Below are 26,180 nucleotides of genomic sequence, written 5' to 3'. Positions count from 1 at the left end.
TTTTTGAATGGATGGAGGTACTAAATCCATCACGGGCTGGAAGCACATCGAATTATGTCTCTTAAAAATGGCTACATTTTTTTGCCTGTATTTTAGAAATTAGATCTTTAAAGAAAGCATCTAGAGTTTGTACAGCAGGATATAAATAGATTTTACTTGTAGGAGGGCTCTGTGGTCTCACCAATTTAGGATATCTCTTTGATTCTCATTTTTATTTAGCAACCTTAAAAGTAAAACATGTCAACTGAGGTGTCTACTAATTTACTGATGGTCACTGGACATCAACCAGCAAATGGACATTAGCTGCAGTGTTGGTGCTGGTTATTCCTTGGATACAATCTTTGAACACTGATACAAATCATCAGGAAACAGTTAACGTTTTACCAAGCAGTGACAAGGTGAATTTGATACCGTCCTTACCTGCATTCCTCACTGAGCCTTTCAGAAGGGTGACCACGGTTCTCAGCATCACACAGGTCAGTTCTCTTTCCGGATCCTGAACTCCAGGATTGGACTCCTTATTTCCTGCCATATTTAAAGAGCAATGAAAAAAATTTTTAAGTACACTTGGTATGACCCAAAATCTCTGATTCTCTTAGTTTTCTATCCTCTTAAGTAAATGTGAATATAATGCTTCCATTATAAGGGAGTATGCATCCCAATTCATAAGAGGCAACCCTACCAGCCCTTACAGCAGTGGTTCTCCAAATCGAGGGCATGAAAATCCCCTGGAAGGCTTGTTGTAAACATCCAGAAGCCGGGCCCCATCCCTAGGGACTTAGGGGGTCTTGGGTGGGGTGCTATCATTTGCACTTCTAACACCACTTCCAGGTGGTGCTGGGGGGCTGATCTGAAGACCACTCTTTAGAACAGCTACTCTACATGCAAAGTCCAGAGCCTCGCCTTCTTGACTTTCCTTTGGACACTATAGTTTTCCATTCATGTCTGGGAGGGAGAACTGCCAGCTCCTGCCCGAGGCATGGAGATGCTTGAGAGATTCTAGTGTAGATAGACGTCTCCATCAGATCCACAAGGGCAAACCAGGTCTGTGTGTTCACCAATGAATCCCCAGTGCCGGAAAAGTGTCTGACACAGACGGGAAGCTCAATATATATTTGGAGAATGAATGAATGACTAAAAGTAGAGTTTATTCACCAGGAGACATTTAACAATAGAAAGCACAAAGTAAGACTGGATACGTCAGCTCACAAAACAGGTCAAATTCTCCTAGGAATAATCATAGGTCTAGGATTGGGTTTAAAAGCAAATTCAATGTCAGGCTGCTGAAAAGCTATACACAGCTAAGATAATACAGAAACATTAAACGAAGAACTGTTCAAAGGGTGATAGGAGGAAGCACAAAACAAGATCCTCCCCAAAGCCTGGGCCAGAGGCCCAGACACGCAAAGATGGGAGCTCCTCATCCTCAGTCCTCAGCCTGTTTGCAAACACTCCCAGGGAGGCATGGGTCCTTCCTGGCCTCCTGAAGACACATGGGCTCCTCCATGAGTGTCATCTCTGTCTTCCATGCAGTAGTACAGAGCCCATAGGGATAAGATGACTAACATTTCCTGAGTACCTACTATGTACCAGGTGTAGCCATGGGTCCTGTTCAGATATGCCCACATTTAATCCTCACAGCATCCCTATGATGTAGATATTATTACACCCATTTAACAGAGGAGGAAAGAGGCTCATAAAGGTTAAGTAACTTGCTCAGGACCACTCAGCTCATAAGTATCAGAGCCGGGATTCCTGCTCCCTGGAGCCCCAGGCCTCTCTGAGCACCCTTTCCCTTCTGCATGACTGAGGACCTGTGCTTCCCCCTGCTGTCTCCCCATCTACATACTCAGACAATATCTAGTGCAGGAGATATCTGACAGCTGAGGATTCATTGGGCCTGAGTTAGCCCCATGAGTCTGTTTAAAGTTACACCCACCCCCTCACCTCTTCATGGGGAAGATCAGGCCAGTGACAGAAAATAGGGAGGCTGCCTGCTCTGTGATGCCATGTGCCCCTGGGGGCACCCTCTCTGACTTTCATGGCACCGGCAACATGGGCACGCTCACTTTCTCTGATATGTTGATGGGTGATGGGCAGGCATGCAGACTAGGCCCAGTTAACACTGACCCCCAGCCTGGTCCCTTCCCCACTCCCGGCACTCCTGGACAGCACCTGACTTCCTCAGGATCTTGGCCCTCTTCCGCAGCTGGGCCAGCAGCAGGCCCAGGAGCCCCGAGTCCCGGAAGATGTCGGTGAAGAGTGGGTCCACGCCGGCAATTCTGAGGACACTCTGCAGAGCCACAAGTGTACACGGTGGCTCGGGGCTCTCCTTGATCAGGCACTGCACCTTTCGTAGGATCTCATGGGGCACGTAATGCAGCTCGAACACCAGGGCCTCCAGCAGCTGGAAGAAGTGCCTCTGCACCGGGGCTGGCTTCAGTGGCACAATCTCCACAAACTGCGAGATGGGCTGCAGCGTCCACTCCAGCAGGAAGAAGTTGCGAGCATTCCAGGTCCACATGGTTCTGATGGCCGACAGGACTTTCATGCAAAGGACAGCATCACTGGCTTTGTGGAAAACATTCTGCAGGACTTGGAAGGCCTGAAGATTCTTCACAGTCACCCCTGAAGATGTAAAAAGGAATAATCCTGCAAGTCATTTCTCCTGTATGCCTAGAAATACATGCTGGCATTATCGTTAGGAAATATCATTGGAAGTTTCTATTTTCTTTTTTTTGTGTGTGTGAGGAAGATCGGCCCTGAACTAACATCTGCCAATCCTCCTCTTTTTGCTGAGGAAGACTGGCCCTGGGCTAACATCCATGTCCATCTTCCTCCACTCTATATGGGACGCCGCCACAGCACGGCTTGCCAAGCGGTGCCTCCGTGCGTGCCCGGGATCCGAACCAGCGAACCCTGGGCCGCCACAGCAGAGCTCGCGCACTTAACCACTTGTGCCACCAGGCTGGCCCCAAAAGTTTCTATTTTCTACCTCTGGTGGGTAAATGTCTATCAGAAGTCCAGAAGGGCCAGCTGCCCACGGTGTGAGTAAGCTAGAGCTGCATTGTCCAAGACATGGTGGCTAATGGAGCATTCGAAATGTGACTACTCTGACATGAGATGTTCCATGAATGTAAAAATACACACCAGATTTCCAAGATGTAACACAAAGCAAGAACGCAAAAAAATGTCACTAACAGTTTTTTGTAGGACCACATGTTGAGATGGTAATATTTTGGATATATTGGGTTAATAAAATATATTACTAAAAATAATTTAATCTGCCTCTTCTTAATTTTTTAAATACGCTTACTAGAGCATTTAAAATTATGTAGTGTGGCTCGGATTATATTTCCAGTGGGCAGCGCTAGGCTGGAGGATTTGTTTCAATCAATTAAAATCAAATGATGTTCAAGATTACTAAGCAAAGTCAGTTGCATTTCTAGACAAGCTGTTAAATACAGACACCTTCCGAAGCCACGCCATCCTATCTCTCCGGCTGGAAGGTTAAGCCTTACTCACTTCATCAGAGAACTCCCTGTCTCTAGCCCTCTCTACCTTGGACAGCAGAGACAGTCATGAAGCTCCTCTCTCATCCAGACGCTCCCCTGTGTCTGCTGGAGTCACGTCCAATGGCTCTTCCTAAACTGGCCCCGCAGCTCTGCAGCCTCTGCCCTCTGGTCTGCACAGGTCTCAGTGCCCTTTTTCCCAGACGCACCCAGATGTGCCTGGTCACCATTTCTTTCCCCAGGTTGCACTTTCTGGCTTTAAATTTCTTCCTCTTCCTTTCTACCTGGACAACCCACACTTAGCCTTGAAACCTCACCTCAATGGGGCCCTCTGTGTAGGGTTTCCTGACAGAGCTCATCCTCTCGCCTGGTGTCACCGCTGTGCCTGTTTATCAGCCAGTTATTGAGAAGTTTATGGTTCAGTGTATGTGTGATGGTCTCTACAGAGAATTTTTAGGGAGCAGACACCTGGCCTTTTCAAGTTGGTGCCCAGCACGGGGCAGAGTGGCTACTACTGCACAGAAAGCATCAGTGCGTGTTGATTGAGTGGATCAATCAATCAATCAATTAATATCTCAAAGAACTAAGGAGGCATTGACTCTGAATCTGGGTGGCTGTTTCAGGGCCATCAGTCCCTGTTATATAAGCAAATGTTACAAAGTCAGTCACACCAGACGTGGGGGGTGGAGATAAGAGGCTCCATCTTTAGCAAGAAAATATTTCCTCTAAGTCCCACCCAAGATATCTGGAAAAATCTGTAAAGGAGACATTTTAGATCCCATAGGTAATCTCCCCAAAGGCATGACAGAATCAGACCCTACTGTGTCACTGACAGGTGCCAAGTGTTTGTTTCTGCACAAAGAATCAGGGAAGGGCCTGCACAGTGCCGACAGCTGCCTGGCACCAGGAGACACAGATGACCCACCAGAAGACTCGTGATGGAACTTGAAGCCTTCCAGCTGAGGGTAAGTGACGCTATCAAACACCTTCAGCTCTGACCTCCCACAGCTTGTCAGCCACACCACCAGCCCGATGAGCTCCTCCAGGTGGGGGTCCACTTCGTTCTGGGTCAGCCCGTCATACCTGTGGGGACAGATGAGGCCAGCTCCCTGGACTTCTTGGACGGAACAGCCACATTTGCTCATGGTGCTCCTTACAGGGATGCAGAGGTAATGCAGATCACAGTGCTGAGGAAGACCCGGGAGGCCTCCACCAACCCAGCACCAAAAGGCAAGGGGAGTGTCCTGGATAAAAGTCACTCTGTTTGCCACTGTCAGCCTTAGATGTAAGGATGTGCAATCAGAATACAGGGCAACCTGTGCAGAGCTACAGCATCCGCTCACAGGAAGGCCAGCTTCCACAGCTGGACCCCCCCAAAAGACATGTGCTTTGGGCACCAGCAGACCAGAGGCACCTCCAAAATGAGAGATTTAATATTTCAAAAGAGCAACAAGATAAACATTGTGGGAAATAATCGGTCTTTATTAGACTTCCTTATGCTTATCTCAAGGTTGAGTATTGCTTTTCGTTTTAGCTCCTTATATGTAGGTGTGTTCCTTGCTCTTCTCATGGAGGAGGGTCTCTCAAGTCTTACCCCAGCTCTGCCATGTCAAAAGTAAAAGTGCCAGCATAAAGACCTCAGTTCAGGCAAAAAGGAAAACCAAAAAGCTGAGATGGGTCCTTCCTGACACTTCCTGGAACAGTCTCATCTCCTCCTCCTGCCTTCCACAGGAATTCTGGGGAAAACCAACTAGTCGCTTAACCAAAGGAATGTTCAGGAACTACTATGACACAGACCTCTGGGGTAGCAGTAGCCAGTTGGTCATGGTCCAGACTAATGTAAAAGGTGGCATCCCCATAGGGACATATATTCTTAGTGTCCCATTGGAGGAAGGCCCTTGGAGTGTTGTCATTTAATCACATCCTTTTGGAGACTCTGGACTGAGAGACTTCAGCCCCCTCATCCAAGTCACCCCCTCTAGACTGGAAGCCTTATCCGTAGTGAAGTCCACGAAGCACAGTGGTAAGCTACACCCCATAGAGGAGAAGTGCTTCTCATATTCACAGAGCAAAGCCCGAAGAAATAGATGGCCTTGCCCTTAAGCAGCTTCCCTAAGATCAGTGGAAGAGTTTTGACCATCAGGGAATTTCTTTGATTTCCGTCACTTGGCTTATCCAATCCGTAGGCCCAACTTGAAGATGACATGGCATCAGAGTGGAGAAAATTAGTCCAGAGCCAGCTGCACGGTATCTTTGTTTGGGTTTCCCATGGGACAGGGATTTGAGAGAGAGTAGTTTATTCGGGAGTTGATCCCAAAAATACCAGTGGGGGAGAGGCCCCCTGAGAGGGAAGGGAAGGAAACCAGTACGGGAGCATTGTCGAGCAAGTGTCTCATGGGGCGACTGGAGTTCAATCCTTCCGGGGACTCTGGGAGGTAGGGGAGAGCTATCCCGCCCAAGGGGCAACTTTGCTGGGTATTTATCCATCAGCTCCTGCCAGTCATTGGCCAAGGGCTGCTCCTGGGGGTTGTTGATTCTTCAGCACTATCAGCTCCCAAGCAACAGGCAGGGCCGCTTACAGCAGTCGCAGAGAGCCCTCCAACACAGAGGTGCGGGTTCTGACAGGTGGCTGTCAGGCCGGTAGGCGTGCATGGGGTACGTACCACCCAATGGACTTGGGAAAACTATTATCGCCCAGTGGTTCTCAAAGGAAGTGGTTCCCAAACCCAGCTGCACGTTGAATTACTTTTGCAGTAAAGGTCTCTCTGGTCATGGTCTATGGAGATTTGTGTTTCAGAAGACATTCTGAGAAGACTCAATATCCATCCCAAAGCACCCCAAGTGATTCAGAGGACCTAGGCTTTGACATTTTCTCCCCGACCATGCACAGCCACTTACCGAAGTAACACTTTGAGTAGCAGAGGGTAGCCCTCCCCATTCTCAAACTCCAGGAGCAGAGCCGAGGAGAGCGGGTAGGAGTCCTTCACAAAGCCCAAGACCAGGCTCACAGCCTCGCTCACCTCGGGGGCGGGGAGGGTGTCTGCAAGCCTGGAGAGGTTCTGGAGGGAGATCTTGACACAGTCCATGGCTGCAGGAGGAAAACACGCCCCTGTTGAGTTCAGAGGTGATAGCTTTTCTGCCACGGTCATTACCTCCCCACCCACTTTTAAACTGTGTATCAAGACATGAATGAGAACTGGTCCAGCACATTTTTCTGCTGCCTCTTGGTTCAAGAAGAAGGCTCCCCCATGGGAAGTGCCACCCTAGTTGCCATGCCCTGCAGGCCCAGATGGAGAGCAAGCAAAATGGGAAGAAGCCAGTTAGCCCTTCACTCCTGATTCCCAGCAGGCGGGAGGGTCCAGGTCCATAGGTAACAAGACGCAAGACACAAGACCCGAGGCCTCCATAAGGAAGCAGTGCTGGAGCCGAACAGAAATTAGCCTGATGAAAAAATGCAGGGAAGGGAATACGAGTGTGTGAGAAGGTGAGGGGCAAAAACGTGGTGAGTTTCAGCTACCAAAGAATCGGGGGTTTGGAGCACAGAAGCGTGGGCCACGAGGAAGGGGGAGGGAGGCAGTGCCGGCTCGTGCAGGGCCCGGCTGTGGAGCTTGCTGGTGACTCCAGAGCCGTGAGATGCCAGGGAAGATGGGAGTCAGGAGAGAGATGTTATTGGATTTGCATTTTGAGGGATCTCTGTTTTTAGGGCTCTTTCATTGGGAGAAGCCTCTTCTGAGTGCCAGGAAAGCCAGATCAGTGGACCAGGAAAAGTGCCTACCAGAACTTGAAATAACGCACGCTCAGTACTCCGCTGCGAGGCTTTGAAAGCGCCCCAAAGTCTGCATGTTGGGCAGGGCGGCCCCAAGAGCTGTGGCTTGGCAGGTAACCACCAGGCCAGCCCTAACTTCCTGACCTTCTCCTCCCCTTACACACCATGGAAACTACCCATTCCTCTAAGGGGGTCCTGGGCACAGTGCCCCAGGCAGCAGCCTCCACAGTGAGGTAGAATTTTTCTTTCCCAGTTGTCGTCCTGGGCAGCTGAGAATAACGACCACAGTGAGAGACCCCCACCACTAAGGCATGCAGCCTTCTCTCAGGGGTCTCTGACTCTAGCCTGTTGGGGTGGGGGGTGCCCGGGTTGCTGAGCACTTCAGGCCCAGCTCAGCCGTGGACCATTACTGCCCACCAGGACCTGGCCTCATCGGGAGTTTGAATCCCTAAACTGGAGCTGTTTCCTCCCAGGGCTCAGTTACAGTAAGAGGGTGGGTTTGCGGACCTTCCCCAGCTCTCACCAGCTGATGTCCTATTATAGGAGGCCCCAGAAAGAAGACAGGTCACAGGACAGGTGTTTGTGGACAAGCAGGTCACACTGGCAGCTCAGACCCCCACCTCTCCCCAAAACATCTCACACTGTGGAGTTAACCCAAGGGATGGACAGTTGTGCTCCCAAGAGGCACTTCAGCTGGTGGAGCTTCGAAAATGTTGCACTGGTCGGGGGGAGGTCAGCTCAGGCCAACTTTCATCAGAATGTTCCCCTTGGAGTTAGCCTTGGAGAGCTGCCCTCCCTACCTGTGATGGGCCAGCAGCTGAGAGAAAGCCAAGACATTTCCTTGACATTCTGTGAGCCACAGAAATGTCCATGCTTCCCAGCTTTATCTGAGTCCTGGGGAGGCAGACAATGCTCAGCGAGGCCCCCGGTACTGCTAACGGAATTGGTTCCCTCAGTGTCTCACCTTTGACCACACCCAAGTAATGATGCTGTGACGCTGACACCTATGGGGCATCCCCTGTGTGCCAGGTGCTATCTGAGCACTTCAAATACATCAACTCATTGAAGCGTCACAGCAATCCAATGAGATCAGTGGGATTATAATCCCCATTTTACAGACAAAAGAACTGAGGCACCCAGGCTGTTAATTGTCTGGGCTCACTCAGCTACGAGGGCAGAGCTGGAGTCCACAGCCTGGCTATCTGGTTCCAGAGTCTGTGGCCTTAACCCCCACACATGATGCCCAGAGCAGAACCTAAGGCACTAGAATCGGGCATCTCCAGGTTTGAAACTTGATTCTCTTCTTCGCTACTTGGGGGCCTTGGCAAATTCTTCCACCACTCAGGTTCTCTTTTCTCTGTTGCAAACTGGCATTAATATCCATCTCAAAGAAACACAGAGATAACACACAAATGGACCCAGCACAGTGTCTGTTTGACAGTGTGTGTGCAGTAAATGAGTTCCCCTTTCCCTCCCTCCTCCAAAGAAACATCAAAATGAACAATAAAAGCATTCTCATGAATGGACCCAAGCAATGTAGGGCCATCTGGGCGTAGCTGGGCATCAGTGAAAATCCCATTTGTTGATCTCTTTTTTGGTCCCAGAAATTTATGCTGATGCTACAAGAGCCTCCCAGGGTCCCGTTGTAGAAAGGGGGCCCACAGCCCACTCCTGGTCCTGGGGTCATACCCTGCAGGTACTGGATGATGCTGAGGTTCTGGGCCCTGGAGATTGCCCTCAGCACGCAGAAGGTGGGCTCCTTCCAAATGCGGCAGGTGTGCTCCCGAAGACAGGTCGTGGCGATCACGAGAGACTGGAGCTCATTTCCCGAGAGAAGTCCCTCCAGCCCCTGAGACTCGCTGCAAATGTTGAGCAACATCTGGGGGAAAAAAAGCCAGAAGACTCTGGTTGGAAGTGTCCTTCCTGTGATGGCTTTGTTTTCCAGAGCGCTGATGGGCACGTCTCCGTGCGAAGGATGGGGTTGTGTGTGGCTGCCCTCTGCCCCAGACCAGCTCAGTCACCGGTGCCACCTGGAAAAGGGTGACAGGGCTTGGGACTAAAGTGTGAGCTCATAATCCTATGTAAGCAGTTGTTATCCTTTCCACAGTAACAAAGAAGTGATTAAGACAAGTGTCTTTTTACTTAGAAATACAAAAAAATGCCATCAACAATTAAAGTACAGAATTAACAGAACCCAGTACTATCCAAAAAGAGAGATGTGTTCCTGAGTCCCTGGTTGGCACTCAAACTCTACTTCCCCGTAACACCATGAGTGCCATCCTGCTAACTGGGGCCGTTGTCTCTGACAATCCCGTCTCCCTGTGTCTACCAGAGGAACTTCCAATACCTTCTTACCCACTTGGGATGAAAACCAAATGCCCTAGTGTGGCTCACAGAGTTCTGCATGGACTAGCCCTGGCTCGTCTCTCACGTGATCGCATGCGCTCTCTGTTTGGTTCTCGGTAGTATAACTGGACCTTCTTCCAGTTCGGCAAATATGGAAAGCTCCTTCCATCTGGATCCGTTAGCCCCTTCTAGCACAGTGATCAAGTCTACGTGGGGCAGCCATGGAGCTGGGCCACAGATCCCATTTCCTGGCCTCCCCTGCAGGTGGGTGTGGCCATGTGACGCTCAGTTTGGACCACCATTTCTGCTCCTCGCCCATCTTTCTCCCTTTGCACCTCCACCCCCAACTTCAGCTCCTGGTGCAATGCCATTTCCTCAGAACAGCCTCCCTTTATTCTCTACTGTAAATCAGGTCCCCTTGTCCTCACTTCCCAGCACACTTTTGACTTTTCGTTCATAGCACTTAAAGAATTGGGCACTGCTCATTTATTCATGTGATTGTTTCCCTCGTTTGGCTTCCCCACATCTGTCACCTTCACAAGTGAGGGTACTATGTGGGAACCTTCAGTCTGGCATAGAGCCGCACACAGAAGGAGCTCCATACATTTTTGTAGAATGAAATAAGGAAAACCCTTGAGGGACGTAGACATGGTCTATCACCATGGCTCACATTCTGTCCATACGTGGAAAGGACCGTGAAGACGCGGCTGCACTAGTTTCCTGCAGGGCATGTAAAAGTCACACGGTAAAGATTTGCTAAGGTGCCCAGTCCTGTGTCCTGGCCACCACTTAGAATATGATTTCTATATGGGCAAATGATGCGTAAGTTTGCAACAAATGCAGCTTAGGGGATAACCCACCATAAGCGGAATCCACCAGAACTCGTGAGATACCCTCTGGTAATAATGCTTCTGGCTTGAGAATTAGTCTAAAATGGATGTTAATGTGAACGCCCACATTCATGGACAGCCGCGTTTGGAAACTCCCAAGTGGTCCTAAGTACCTGCTCTGTGTGAGATGCTGCCCGAGGCACTGGACACGCAAAGATGAGTAAGACACTCAGTCCTCCTCACCCTCCCCCTGCCCGCCAAGGTTAGAGAGAGGCAGGAGAAGTTTTCTGGAGAATGCAGCATCCCAGAAGCTGAGAAAGCAGAAACTGTCAAGAAGGGGACAGGGGAGGAGGTGAGATGTTACGTGAAAAGCCTCTGCTGGGAGTTAGAGAGGACGAGAAAGATGGGGAATGACAAAAGGAAATGGCATTTGATGGCTTCTGAGCAGAGGGAAGGAGGTGACATCACAGAGTGGTTAAAAGCCTGACTGTGAGTGGACTTGGGAACCAGATTCCCAGGGTTCCAACCCCAGCCCCTCACGCACTGCCTCTGTGACCCTGGCCTCATGGTTACTCACCGTACCTTAGTCTGTATAGAATCAGGATGACAATACTCTACACACATCTGGGAATGGAGGGAAGGGCTCATGGAGTTGACAGATGGGAGGCCATGGCACGAGGGTGGGTACACAGCAAGAACTCAGACACCGCTGGCTACAGTTATGCAAGTGAGTTAGCATGCTTGTTCTCAGAGAGGAAGGGGCCAGAGACAGGAGGTTCTAGATGCTGGGGAGGGCCAGCAGGACCCAGGAACACAGACTGGAGGAGAAGGAGCTGGCGGGGCCCAGCGGAGGAGGGGGAGCACACCTTTCTGGGAGAGAACAAGGGAATACTGATACAGGATACACTGAGTAGAGAGAGAAGAAGAAACTCCATTTTCCAAATGCACAGGATTCCCAGCATTTGTGGAGCGTGGGGCAGACCGGTGAGGTGGGCCCTCTAGGAGAATAGATGAGCTTTGGAACTAGGCTGAGAAAAACGAAAGCCTCTCCCAGAAGCCAAGGGTGGTCTCGCCCAAGGAGGTCCAGCCCCTCCTCTCACTCACCTGCACAAACATCCTCTGAACTTGAACATCACTGTCAAAAAGCTCCTCCTCTTCCAGAGGAAAGACAAAGAAGAGGTAGAGGCACTGTAGGAGCAGGGCTGGGAGCCCAGATTCAGCAACTCTGCCCAGCGTCTCCTGCAAGGAAGAGCAGAAGTGACCAGCGCAGCTCCAGACCCAGAGGGCGCGGTCGGCCCGTGTGGCCATTTTAGCCCCAAACGTAGGTTAGTCACTTCCCGTCTCTGGGCAACACTGTCTCAAGTAAGAACAGAGACGATCATAGGAACCACCTAGAGTGGCTGGGAAGGTGAAGTTTATATAAAGTGTAGACTATGTGCTTGATAAATGTATCTTTTATAAGATAGATAGATGATACGAAGGAGAGGAAGAAAGAAGAGAGGGTCTGGTGCAGAGCAGAAAACAAGGTCTTTCCTAGGCAATCACCCGCTGGTTTGGTAGGTTTAGGAAGCTGGAAACTCAGTCAGGAGAGGATGGTTGACAACAAATGCAAACAACTGAATTAAGGACCTGATCAGGCCTTTCATTCCCCCTCGTCCTGATCTGAGACCTTACCAAGACCAAAATGGCCCTCTAGGCGAAGACCAATAACCAGGGCTGCCAGACAGAAGGGAGAAGACAGAAAGTCAGCAGAGAGGGGACCAGCCTGAGCGTGAGGCTTCCGGGGGCCTTTCTTCCAGGGGCTCTGCCTGCAGCTCCCCCGGCTACTGTGGCTGCAGCCCCTGCACATGTGTGTGCACACTTGAGCGCATGTGGGGTTAATCTACAGTACGTTGTCCATGCAATTTCCCACCCAACTGACTAATCTGCCAGGCACGGTGGATAAATTAGAGAAAGAGAAAAGAAGAATGTAGAGTCTGGGCCAGAATCAGGAGTGTAACGCAGGCCATCGGTCCTACTCTTCCCCCAAAAGCTTCCGATGCCGGTAACGCCCACCCCTTTCCCTAACATTTGGTCTGCTGTGAGCCGCTCCGGGCTGCGCACCCTGTCCTCCGTGCTGCACTGGCTCTGCTGAAGGTCAACCGCTTGTTTCTCTCCCTGCTTTGGGGCTGGCTGCTCGCAGCAGAAAACAAGGCTTTAGGTTAATTTTTTTACCACCCAGACTGAAAACAGCCCTGCTCTAGGGGCAGAATTTTCGCTGCTGTGCTTCAGGTCACTGTGATGATGGGGTCCAGGCAGTTCTCGCAGAGGAAAAGTCAGGTGGTCCTCCCCCCAGTTAACAAGTGCACACTGGTGCTCCTCTCACACCTCCACACTCGTTCTCCAAATGCCCGGGTGATGTCTCTGTTCACGGTGCGACTGAGGGTGGCTGACGCCTGCTCTGGTCCCCTGCTGTTCCCAGTGCTGAGCGCCAGGCCCGGCATACAGTGGGCCCTCTCGCTAGACAAGTGAGTCTCTGGGCCTGCCCTGCACAGGGCCTCTGGCCGTTTCTGCTAACGGCCACAGCTGCTGGGGACTGTTTCTGCCTGAGGGGACACCAGCCATCAGCAAACCACTCGAGGAGGAAGCACCAGGCCCCCAGCTTCACGCTGGGAGGACATGACCACAGCCAGGATGGGGCACAGCTGGGAAGGGCAGAAAGAGCAGCCAGCTTCATTCGAGCATCGTCTCCGGATAGACACGGGACAGGTGCCTGCAGACGTGGCTCCTTCACACTGAGTTTAACAGGAGGCAATAGAGAGCAATGGCTCAGACCTCGGGCTCTGGGGTCAGACAGACTGCAGTTACACAATGTGGCTGAACTTGATTTCTCATCACTAACACCGCATCACCATAATCTGACTCATAGGGTTTGGGGAGGATTAATTATGAATTGACCCAATGCATGGGACACAGCTAGCCTTGCCCTGACACTCAGGAAGTAGTCCATACACATCAGCAGGTGTTAATCCCCACACTAATGCTAGAACTAAAGCATTATATCCCCAATTCTAAAATTAGCAACACAACAGAGTCACAGAGAGGTGAAACAATTTGCCCAAGGTTACGTACGGCCTATCAACTGAATAGGTAGGATTTGAACCTGAATTTCAGACTCTAAAGTCCATGTTCTATTTCACAAGGGGACTAGGGGAGGAAAAATGAGAAATCAGTTTCATGGAAAGAAAGACACTCTTGAGATGTGCCACCACCCTGTGCTGGGACATCCCTGTGCGCACAGATGAGGAGCACCAAGCTGAGGCGATTGGGCCTGGAACTTACCGAATCTGTCCCCGTAAGCACATACACCGACTTCAGGAGCAGGTAGCCATCCTGGTCCGCATCTCCCTTCCACCGTAGCAGCTGCCCGGCTGCCGCCCGTGCTTGCTCTAGCAACAGCGCAGTAATGGGAGAAAGTGTCACCAGAGGGCGGTGCAGTGGCCTGCTCACTCACCTCCCCCTCCACTAGGCTCCTCTCTCTGTGAGATGCACCTTAGCATCTTTAGGGGACTTCTGCCTCCTGCCTCCATCCCCCAGTGCCACCTGAATCTATATCAAACATTTCACACTCTGCCCGGCTAATCTCCTTGAAGGATAGCCTTTATTATGCCACTATCTCTGTTCAACAACCATCAGTGGCTCCCTATTACCAACAATAAGAACAAGCTCCTTAGCTATTGGACTTCCCACAATCCAGTCTTCACCCCACTTCCTGTACAGCCCCTCATATTGCAGGGATTCCTGCAACCTACACCAAGAGCTCAAGCTCTTCCTTCCCCCAGGAATTCCCTCCTGCCCTTCAGCCCCATAGCCACCATGAAATTCTGCCCGGCCTCCAGCGTCCAGCTCCAGGAGTGGAAGAAAGCAGTCGGGAAACCTCGCAGCAGAACACACACTTCGCCTTGGCCTCTCCCTTCCTCTGTCTTTTCCGGATCAAGCTCTCCATTGAACACTCAAGCGCACCTTTTATGTTACCACTCCTCCTAGAGACGTGTGTGTGTGTGTGTGTGTGTGTGTGGTGTGTCTGTGTGTATGTGTGTGTGTGTGTGTGTGTTTGGGTGTGGGGTATGTGTGTCTGTGTCTAAGTAGATATACATGTGTGGGTCTGTGTGTGTGTGTGTGTCCCTCCCAGAAGCAGCAGAGTTCCCCAGCTCCCCCTTCCCTCCTCTGCCAGCCTGTCCCTTTGTTCCCAAGGGAAGAGTGGCAGAACTGGGCCTGCCAGGCTCTTTCGAAGCATTACTCTAAGTCCACCAGAAAGCAGAGAGGGGCTTAGTTGAGTCCTGGGAGGGGTCTGCAGAGCTGCTTTGCTCTCCATAAACTGTGCTCCATGACGCCTCTTCTCTTACCTGCAGGCTTTCCCAGAAGCGCCTTCTGTATTTCTTCAGCAAACTGATTGGAAACATCTTCTGCCAGCCTTTGGAGACTGGGAAAGCAGATGATCCCCACGGAATGCTCCCATGCCTGACGTGCAACAAACAGGATTCCATCAAGAGATGTCAAAGCTACAGAGAAAGGCGTGAGAGTCTCCTTCCACTGTGCTTTCCAGCCCGAACCAATGGCTCCACTCGCTTTCCCAGGTGCATCCCATCTACCCTCACAGCCTCCATCGCATCCCCACCGCAATGCCTCTGAATTCTTCAACTTCCTGCTGAGGTCCAGACCCACATGTCTAACTGGCCCCCAACATCTCCCCTGAGCCCGTGCTCCTGAAATGGCAAACGTGCAGACCCGAATCCATTGCCTTCTCTACACCTGCTGCACCTGTCTCTGTGAATGGCCCCTCTAAGTGCCAGTTGCCCTTGTGGGAAATCCCAAGAGTGATTATCTAGACCTCCATCTCTCTCACCTTCCTAGCCATCAATTGCTGTGTGTCATTGATTCTACTCTTACACACCTCTCAATTCTTCTGCAGAGATCCTAGTTTTGTCATGCGATTATTTCATTCAGATTAATTCTAAAAAATGGGATTGCAAGTTAAAAGGGTGTGCTTTTTTTTTTCAGTACTTTGGTACAGATTACTAATGCACTCTCCAGAAAAGTTTACCTCATTAGCCTCCAGGGGCTCTGTGGGGAGGGCCGGTTTCTCTACACCCACGCCAACACTGAGCATTGCCATGCTTTTTCATCTTAAATGAAAAACTTTATAGAAGAAAAAATATCTCATCTTGATTGCAGTCTCTAGACTATGAGAGTGGATGATTACTTTTCATGCTTCTCGAATTGCCTGTTTTTATTCTTAGCCTATTATTCTATTAGGGTTTTCACTATTTTCTTATTTATTTTAAAAAAACTCTTTATTTATTAAAAAAATGTTAACCCTTGGTCTGTAATACTATTGCAATTTTTTTGAATTTGTTATTTATCTTTTAATTTGATATTGTTTGGTTTTGCTATACAGAAATCTGAAATTCATATGAAATGAAACTTCTCAATCTATTCCTTTGTTTTCTGGCTTTAGTTCCAGGCTTAGGAAATTCTTCCGCAGTCCACTTGTTGTTGTTTTTAATCTCCTATTTCTTTTTTCTTTTTTCTTTTTGAGGAAGATCAGCCCTGAGCTAACATCTGTTGCCAATCCTCCTCTTTTTGCTGAGGAAGATTGGCCCTGGGCTAACATCCCTGCCCATTTTCCTCTACTGTATATGGGATGCCGCCACAGCGTGGCTTGACAAGCAGTGCGTCGGTCCCCCCCGAGATCCAAACCTGCGAACCCCAGGCTGCTGAAGCGGAGCGTGCAAACTTACCTGGTACGCCACCGGGCCGGCTCTCTTTTTTAATTTCCTTAAAATTTTTTGTTTCCTGTCCCTTCTCTATTTTATCCTATCTGGTCATCTTTTACTTCATATTTTTTTTCCTTATTGTTTAGGATACTATTTCATAGAAGTCACAACTAAAAATTCTGCTTGGGATGCCAGGTCCTTTCCAGAATCTCTTCCTGGTTTCTGTAGTAACTCTGTTCATAGGTCTGCTTTTCACTGGAGTCTTTCGCTTTGTTCTACTGTGCTGTCACAGGCAGAGTTGACTAGTCCTAGGAGGAGGAGAGCTCTTTCCAGACCAACAGCCAGAGTGGAGTGATTACCCTTCGCCCAGGACTTGAGTTCTCGGCAATTCTGCACCCCAGGTTCCCATCAGGGAGGTAGGCTGCTGTGCACATTCCTGGCAAGTAGTGGCCTCTATGAAATGCAGTTTTGCTGGACAGCCACCCGCTGGCCCCCACTTACCATCCATATGCAATTATATTTCTGACCAAAGGCCTGACAGAGTGTTTTTTAAGCTGACATCCTCCTTCTAGAAAAGGTGAGAAAGGCATCTAAATTCCAAGGGGAAATCATTCCTATTTGTTTCCTGGCTACACATACTATATTTTTTAAAAAGCAGAACTCTTTTCTATATTAAAAGATGTTATAACAAAATGAGGAGACAAGGCACAGATTGGGAGAAAATATTGACAATGCATATAATGACAAAAGAAGAGTACCCAGACTCCTACAAATTAATAAGAAAAATACAACCTGATTTTAGAAACAGACACAAATGAAATAGCAAGTAATTTACAAAAGATAAAATAATAACAAATTACGAATAATCAGGAAAAGGCAAATTAAAACCACAGTGAGGTATTTTATGCTTTTCGGGTGGTAAAATGGGAAGCCTGACCACAGGCTCTGTGGGTGAACGTGGGGGAGTGTGAAACTCTCACGCCTGCCTGATGGAGGATAACTTGGAAGAACCTCTTTGAAGAAGTATTTAACCCAAACCGGTAAGTTAAAGGGGCACAGATCCTACAACCCCGCTATTCCACTCCTAGGTACATTCCCTGGAGAAATGCTGGACGCGTGCACAGGGAGATGTGAACAGGAAATACTATTCATGCAGCAGTATTTGTAGTTGTGAGAAGTGGGAAAAACTTCCTGTTCATCAATAGGACAATGAATGAATAGTTTGTGGCATATTTATAGGATACTGTATAGAACTGAAAAAGAGAGTGACATGTCTCAACGTGGATAAACCCCAGAAATAGAATGTTGAACAGAAAAAGTAAGTTGCAAAAGTATATTACAGTATGATTCTACAAAAACTCGTGAGACCATATACAAATTATACAGTAATATTGCTGATGGGTATACTCTCTATATATGTAAAAAATATATCCATGGGTACTATATACATCTATATAAGTATACAGATATTCCCACACTGGGAAAGATAATTCAGGACAGGGGTTACCATTGGAGAAGGGCAGAAGGAGAATGAGTGCTTGAATGTGTACACAGGTGGCTTTAGTTTATCTGACATGTTTTATTTCTTTTATATGGGTGGTGAGTACTCAGGTGTTTATTTTATTTTGAGAAAAACTTTGTATGTATCTGAAATATTTTTTTTATTTTCCACCCTATAGAGGGACAGAGTTGCCCTTTTCCTTTGTGAATAAAAAAGCAGTACATCAGAACTTTATTAAACTACAAAAATGCTAGATGAATGTTAAACACGATTGCTCATAGTAAACCTTCGACAAATATTTGATAAGTGAACACATGATTAGGAAACCCACAATATGCAGAATGATGGCCAAATGTATTGTGTGCTGGTCTCCTGCCAAATGCTGGTCCACGCGCTTACACGTGTTTTTTCCCCTAACCCTCACAACACCTTCTGAGATAGGTATTGCTATTATTATTACCACTTTACAGAAACTGGGGCTGAGGCAGAGGGTAAGCCCAGAGAGCCAGTTAAGCAACTGTTGAAGAGCTGAATTATTTCATGCATACGTAAACATACCCAAGTAGCATCTGTACGTCTAAGAAATTTATGGCTACCACCTGGAAACCAGCTATCACCTGGAAACTTTAATCCCTGGAAAGAAAAAGTCAGTCCTCTTGGCTGGGAATTTCTGCAGTAAGATTATTTCCCTTCCCAGGACTGAGAACTCTGCTGTGATGTCTTCCTAACAAATTCCTGTGCCTCCTCCCTGCACTGGCAAACCCCTAAAAGACCAATTTGCAGGCAGTTGACTCAGAAGCATCTAGAACGTCTTCCAGCAGTGGGACTCCAGGAGGCACTCTACAATAAAGCAAATTGGGCCACTGTGATTTGAACAGTAATTGTACACTCAGCTAGATTCTCCCAAGGCTCAGACTCCTTCCTGGGACCACAGTGGGCAGTTCTGGAGCTGCATTAACTCTTTCAGGCCACTGGGGTGCTGTTTGATGCAGAGGCAATCATTTACTTAATGGTACCATGGAGACACCAAAGAGTTAAGGCAGCTTCCAAAAGGACCTAATTTTTTTCCCCAAACTGGGACTTGCATGCTGGGAGAATATTGCTCAATATTTTTAAAAACTTTTGTTTACTCACATTATCTAAGTTGTACCCTCATGCCTTGTGGTTGCCCCTCACACGAAAGAAAGAGAAAGAAAATGATGCTCTGGTCTCCAAAGGAAAATAAGAAATGACGAAAGCTCTTGAAAAGATGAGAGAAAACCCCAGCTTTTGAATGACAAAGAGAACCTGGCTGGTTTTTAAGTATGACTGCAATATTCCTATTTCTCCATTACTGTAGAGTTTGGTGGTTTGGTCTTTCAGTAAGCTCAAAACATTTCAGAGACTTTATATGAGTTTCCTCGGCTGGTGTGACACTGTTGACTCTTCTTGGTAAATTAAAAAAAAAAAAAAACAGTGATGCATCAAAACTTTACTAACACAACAAAAATCTTATTTCTCCAAGATGGGAAGAAACCGTGTTGCAGGTCCCATTCTGAAGTGGGATAGAGTCACGAACAGGCAGGTAGGGGTGTTTATCCTCACCATCCCCTCTGGACACCACAGTTGGAAATAATTGTTGGTCATCCTTGTTATTATATTTCAAGTTACATCTCTCCCTTCTATTGTCAGTTGAGTCCATGCTTTGTTTTCATGAGAAAGATTGACCACACTCAATAGCATAAACTCTGAGCCACTGGCAGGGCAGTTAGCCTACGAGTATCTGTACACACCTACGTACATGCACATGCGCATGCACATGCACATGCACACACACACACGAAAATACACTCACCTCCAAGTACAACCAATAAGCGTTCGTTACAATCCCTCCACACTAGGGAATGAATGGATTCCTCACCATGTTACCCACTGTTCTGGTTATCTATTGCTGTATAACGAACCACCCCAAAATTGAGTGGCTTAAAATAACAGCAATCATTTATTTTACTCACAGAGCTGCAGTTTGGGCAGGGCTCAGCAGTGACAGCTTTTCTCTGCTTCTCCCAGCTGGGGTAGCTAACAGGGGCTACAAGATTCACTTGCAAGATGGTGCACTCACATGCTGGCAGGTTGGTGCAGCTGCAAAGCCAGGGGCTTTGTTTCCGTTCCACTTAGGCTTTTACTCAGGGCTGCTTGGCCTTCCTCACAACACGGCAGAAAGGTTCTAAGAGTGAGTACACCAAGTGACAGGAAGAAGAAGCTGCAAGTTTCTTGAGGCCTGGACCTAGAAATGTCACTTCTGCCCTATTCCATTAGCCAAGCCATCACAAACCCATCCAGATTTGGGCCAGGGGAGGGGGGACATAGATGACACCTCTCAAAGAGAGCAGTGTGAACCCATTCACAGCATCTCTAATCTATCACATCCACAGATCTTCCTTTTTTTTCCATGTTGCCTGCCCCACCAGGGTTGTCTGTTCCAGACAGTGAGGAATTTTACACTAATCTCTGGGGATTCCCTATCTCATTGCCTGTTTCCTCTCAAAGTACATATTCTAAGAACAATCTTCAACAACTACATCAATAGCTCTAGCTTTCCCATGTCTGTTATTACCAAATATCTCTATGCAATGTGAGGACCTGAAGTGGTTCCCTTTCTCCCAAAGCAAACTCAACCAGAGGCCAGCAGGATCTACACATGCCTGCTAGGGGAATGCCTCCTGCTCTTGGTGTGAGATCCTATGATAGGAGGGGTCCTAGAAAGACCAAAGCCCAAGGCTCTTGACAGGAAAAGAAGAACAGTCAATTGAATCCTTCCTGAAAACACTGCTCTGCGCACTGAGAAGTCATTGGCTCTGTGCTGCTTCCTGTTGATGCAATAAAACCTCAACCTTGTCTGTGACATCCTGGAGTCAGCTACCTAAACGTCACATGTGTGGGGGGTGGCATGCTTTTTGTACCCAAGGGCAAGGTAGGTGCCAGCCAGGCAAAGCCACTGTCCAGTGAGTCATGGGATAGGGAAAGAAACCCCAGCACTCCCTGAGGGAGCCCAGTGGTTAACAACACACGCCTGGGGTCAACCGCCAGGGTTAAGTTCCACGCGGCACTAACAACTGGGTGACCTTGACCAAGTTATGCAACATCTCTAAACCTCTTTCCTCATTTATAAAGCTGGAATAAAAATAGCACCCACTTCACAAGGTTATTATGAGGACTGGTAAACACTAAACAAAATGCCTGGTTTAGTTAGTTAGAGCTTGGTGAATATTACTAGCTATCAGTAGTGAAAGTGGCCACTCGCTCCGGCTAAGAACTGCTTTTTGACTTGTGAAGAGGACTGATGGCCTCTGGTGGAAGAGGAGAGCCTGCAGTTCTGGGTGAGAACTTCGCTCCTGCCCCCTCCCCGCAGGGCAGCTCCTTGTTGGGATTCCAATGCCCTGAGACTCCATTACGCTCTTCCTTGTTACCAAGACGGAAGCCAAAATGTTGAGTGGGTTCACTCCTTTTTTTAAATTGTTTTATTGAGATCATATTGGCTTATTACACTGCGTAAATTTCAGGTGTATATTATTATATATCAGTTTCTGTATAGACGGCATCGTGTTCACCAGCAATAGTCTACTTTTTATCTGTCACCATACACATGTGCCCCTTGACCCCTTTTGCCATCCTCCCACCCCTCTCCCCTCTGGTAACCACTAATCTGTTCTCCTTATCCATGTGTTTGTTTCAGTTGTTCTTCAACTCCGGAGGCAATGGGGCTGGAATTTACTACAGAACCAACCTAGCCCATCTTTGCACCTGCCTAACAGTTAACACAGATTTACATATAAGCAATGACAGGGATCAGGGGAAAGTTCGTCCTCTGCTGTGGGTGTGGAGGACCAGATGTGAGAAAAAGCCGAAGAGGCTGGAGTGAAGTTCTCCGGGAAGAGGACGCCAAAGAAGCAGCTCTGAGGGAGTCTGCTCCACAGGACCCCACCTGTTGTCAAATCCGAAGTCTCACTAGGTGGAAGCACGTGAAGGGCACTGAGGCAGGGCACGCACTGCTGTCAGCCTTCACCCAAGCCCTAACTGTGCATGGACCACCCCTCCCACGCTGGCTCTGACTGATAAGGAGTCTGGGCCAGGTGCCGGCCCGGTGGTGCAGCAGTTAAGTTCGCGAGTTCCGCTCTGGCAGCCCCGGGTTCGCAGGTTGGGATCCTGGGCATAGACCTACTCACGGCTCATCAAGCCACGCTGAGGTGGCGCCCAACACAGAAGAACTAGAAGGACCTACAACTAGGATATACAACTACGTACTGGCGTCTTTGGGGAGAAAAAAGAAGAAAAGAGGAAGATTGGCAACAGATGTTAGCTCAGGGCCAATCTTTGCCTCCCCCCCCCAAAAAAAAAAAAGTCTGGGCCAGTTAGGCAAGATCCCACAACTCAGGGACATAGCCCTTTCCAAGGAAGGGTGACAATTCAAAATCTCTTATGTGCATTGTCTTAAAACAAAGAATATTCCAAATCATCTTAATTTTCCTTGGGTCCAAAGTGAAAAGAGCCAGGTATAGAGAGTTGAGCTCCACCAAACAAAGTCGTCCAGGACTCAGATGCATGGGGGTGTCTCAGAGCCCAGTGGGGGAGTGGTTTCCATGACAACCAGTGCATGCACACAGCTTTGATAACAGCCATATTCCACAGGAGATGGCACAACTTTCTAAGTCCGGATATTTCCAAGGGGATTCTTTATAAATGACCTTGAAGAACACTGTTTTATGGTTATAAAATTCAGAACAGAGTGGTTACAAGCTTGATTTCTTTCACAAGGACCTGTATGCCAATGGATGCCCCCAGTCTTCATTTACAGCTCAGATTTTATCTGCACTACATTCGAAAAAAAAATCCTCCCACCTTCCCATGTTCCTTTCCATACCAACTCTTAATTAAGAGGCCTGGGGGCTCTGACTCCAGCAGGGTTTTATTAGTCAAAACCTAATAGAAACAACAGGTTTGTAGACATGTCGGACTTAGTAAAAGAATATAGATTTTAAGAAAATGATAAAAAGCCTATAATATTCTGCCTCTAAAAGCTGCACCAGAGGCTGGCTCCAGGGATCCAAAACATAGCAGATTGTGTCAGCAGTTTGGGGAATCGTGGCAACAGGACCTCAAACTGTGCAAGCGCAGTGAGTATGGTGAAGGCTGGCAGAAGGGAATGGGAACCATGTCTGCTTCCCATGTGCTGTGGACTTAACAATCATCATCTCATCTCACCCTAACTCCCAGCAAAGTGTTACTGATTCCACTTTATAGATGAGGAAACTGAGGTTCAGCAATGTTTAGTAACTTGCTCAAAGACGCACAGCTAATAAGCAAGGGAGCCAGGACTTGAGCTCTGCTCTGTCTGACTCGAAAGCCCATGTGCTCAACTATAGGCCATTATGCCTCCAATCACCAGGACAGGGTTTGGGAAACATGGACCAACATGGAGGTTCAGTTATAATAGGACCTGCTTGCTCTCCATGGGATCACAAGTTCCAATGCATATAGGGTCAGATAAAATAAATGAGTTAGATGGGGTGGGTGAAAGGTATCAGGGAGTAGGGACTGGGGTAAACTGAGGGACCAAGACCAGCTTCTGTCTAAAAGGAGTGCCCCTAACAATCTCCATCCAGTTGTCAGTATTACATCTACCAAAATTTTCAAGAGAAACTGGAAATCTGATTTTCACATGAAAACTTTCCACTTTGGAAAAACAGCCACTAATTCATTTTTAACCCCTGCAAGCCAAACAAGTCACATGCTGAGTGCTATTCAGTATCCTCTGCTCGGGACTGTACTCTCCATGAGGGTAAAGCCTCTATCTGTCTTCTTGGCTCTCATAGCCCAAGGCCCTAGAACAGAATGTAGGAGCTTAATAAACACCTGTACAACAAATGCATGACCCCTCAAATCAACAATCTGGAGAGAGGCGAAGAAGTATCTAGCCCTCCTTTCATCAGAGCCGGGGCTGCCCAGGCGGGTAGGAAAGAAACAGTCCAGGAGCAGAAGCTCAGCAATGCCTGAACTCGGACACATTCCCAGTGAATTTCAGTGGGGGTCAGGGGGCTACTCATATGTTTCCTTCCATAACGCAAAGCTGATCTGGGAACTGGGAGAAACTAAGCTTCCTCTCAGAAGCTGGGATCATCAGGGCAAGGAGACTGGGAGGAGAAACCTGAACCATCTCTCCAAAACTAGTTCCTCTTTTCCACTATGTTCCCTATGCCCCAGTCATCCAATCTGTGAAATGGGATGGATGGGTATACAAGTCCAAACAATGTAAGAAAATAATGAATTAATGGACAGTAAGTTACGTGGCAATTTTTTACAGAAAGACATGCCTGAGTATTCAGTGCATCCTATAAATCTGATCCCAAGAAGATTCTGAGTCATCTTTGGAAATCTTTAAATATTTCTGGTTAATAAGTTAGATGAAATGAATTAACAAAGGGGTTTCCCTATAAAAACCTGCCAAAGCCCCCATCTGTCCTAGCCTACTTTCAAATGTGAAAAGTATCTCATATTCTCTGTGCTTTTTTTTTTTAATAATAACCCAAAATCAATAGTCAAGCATAAACTAAGTCCTTATAAAAACATGCATTTCCGGGGACTGGCCTGGTGGCACAGCAGTTAAGTGCACCTGCTCCGTTTTGGCGGCCCTGGGTTCTCAGGTTCGGATCCCGGGCACACACCAATGCACTACTTGTCAAGCCATGCTGTGGTGGCGTTCCATATAAAGTAGATGAAGATGGGCATGGATGTTAGCCCAGGGCCAATCTTCCTCAGCAAAAAGAGAGGAGAATTGGCATCGGACCTCACCAAAAAAAAAAAAAAAAAAAAAGGTGCATTTCCAACTGTACAACTAGACTTCAATACATCCAACTATAACGCAGACCTCACTGGCAGGAGCTTTGTTCCAAGACAACAAAGGAAATCCCTTGTACCCAACTGTCACCAGCTGCCACTAGCCAGAGTGTCAGCCCACTGGACAGGTTGGGCTTCTCTCGTGCGCCTGTGACTGGGGAAAGAGCACTGCTCTGGTGCTACCTAGTGACTGTACCTCGATTTACATCACTGGCACAGTTTGATGTTCTGGCTCCCCCAGGCCCCAGTGCTGCCTTTACTGGTGTTTGCGGTTACCAGCCATCCTGCACTCATGTCTCAGGACACATTCCTTTCCTAGCTCCCTAAGGAGCTGGTCTCTTCTCTGGCTTACAAGTTGGGATTGTGGTTCAACAATATAATTTTTTTAACTAAAGAGGCAATATTACTCCAGAGTCAACTGTCCATCCTTTCCAAGCCCTTCCTCAAGTTGGGAATGAGCCTTGCTTGCCATCTCTATTAAACAGTACAACACTCCTCTAAGCAATGAATAGAGACCACTCGTGATAATATTAAAACCACCAACTCCAGCTGCCAATCATCCCAGAAGTGTCCCAAGAACACTGAGTCATTGTCTTACAGTTTCAAAAATAAAAATACTGACCTTTAGGAAGAGTGGGAGAAGACTCAACAGGCTCTTCTGACGTTCAGCCGGGCTCCTGTGAGCCAACTGCTGGTATTCCAGAAACTTCCTTTCTAGCGTCTCCCAGAGAGCAGTGGGGCCAGGGGGCTGCCCTCCATGTGGGAAGTCACGCTGAGCAACATCGGGCTGGCCTTCATTTTTGGAACCTTGATCCTCAGCTCTGTCTTCAGCCTTTGAAACATACTCCGCCTCCATGCCTTAGCAAAGCAGATCTGAATTCAGAACAAAAAGCAAAAACGAAAAGTCCTGTCACAGCACTTCCTGATGAAGCTGGTTGTGGGATAAGGTACGGCACTCATTCAGTCCAGTTCCTATTGTAGATGGTTCCTCTAAGAATATGAAACCTACTAAAAGAAGGAAAACTTTTTGGAAAAGAGATTCTGATTTAGATGTGACTCATGTTGACAATCTAACTTGTGCCAGTCACTGTGCTGGGCTCTTTACGCAGATTCTCTTACAAAAGAGATGGGTATTCCTATTTTCTCTACATAAGTGAGGAAACTGTCTGGGCCAAAGGCACACAGGCAGCTGGACGTTCAGTTGAAATGCAAACCTATAACGCCAAAACTTATTTTTTTTATTACCTGATGCTGCTTCTCTTTTACAAAGCTGAGTAAATAGAAGTGACGTGTAAATGTCTCGCCAATATTTGCAGAGGCATGTAATTCTATATCTTCAATTGTGACTTCCTTCTACCACATGAGTCTAAAAGGATATAGATTCTTCATTCTCAGCGTTATTTGGTTCACACTCACTATTTTTAGAGGATGTTGCTTGGCTTAAAATGACTCTTTAAACCCCCATGCTAACTTGAAAGAGCTCTTCTATCAGTGCACACAGGAGCAATTTGTGCAACCCAGGGTTCTTGGGTCAGTAGGCATAAGGACAAGAACTTAATGTGATGAAAATAGCCAAAGACCTATTTGCCAGATAGG

The 26,180-nt window shown here is 47.9% G+C and overlaps 1 protein-coding gene across 1 annotated transcript in view; it reads right to left on the bottom strand.

The window, feature by feature from the left end:
* The window catches only part of WDFY4 (WDFY family member 4), a 277,648-nt gene extending 252,202 nt beyond the window's left edge, over positions 1 to 25,446 (bottom strand). Inside the window, exons 1-9 of the mRNA XM_058542855.1 lie at positions 25,207 to 25,446; positions 14,840 to 14,954; positions 13,776 to 13,882; positions 11,559 to 11,693; positions 8,968 to 9,157; positions 6,411 to 6,600; positions 4,438 to 4,595; positions 2,176 to 2,628; positions 421 to 525 (exon numbers count right to left, since the gene is read on the bottom strand). Of these exons, the coding sequence (XP_058398838.1) occupies positions 421 to 525; positions 2,176 to 2,628; positions 4,438 to 4,595; positions 6,411 to 6,600; positions 8,968 to 9,157; positions 11,559 to 11,693; positions 13,776 to 13,882; positions 14,840 to 14,954; positions 25,207 to 25,440 (1,687 nt within the window). The 5' untranslated portion in view covers positions 25,441 to 25,446. The remainder of the gene's footprint in view (positions 1 to 420; positions 526 to 2,175; positions 2,629 to 4,437; positions 4,596 to 6,410; positions 6,601 to 8,967; positions 9,158 to 11,558; positions 11,694 to 13,775; positions 13,883 to 14,839; positions 14,955 to 25,206) is intronic.
* Positions 25,447 to 26,180: the final 734 nt, after the last annotated feature.

This window comes from Diceros bicornis, chromosome 6, assembly GCF_020826845.1.
Source record: "Diceros bicornis minor isolate mBicDic1 chromosome 6, mDicBic1.mat.cur, whole genome shotgun sequence".
NCBI classification, from domain to species: domain Eukaryota; kingdom Metazoa; phylum Chordata; class Mammalia; order Perissodactyla; family Rhinocerotidae; genus Diceros; species Diceros bicornis.
The sequence above is the reverse complement of the archived record's forward strand: the minus strand, read 5'-3'. Positions and strand labels throughout refer to the sequence as shown.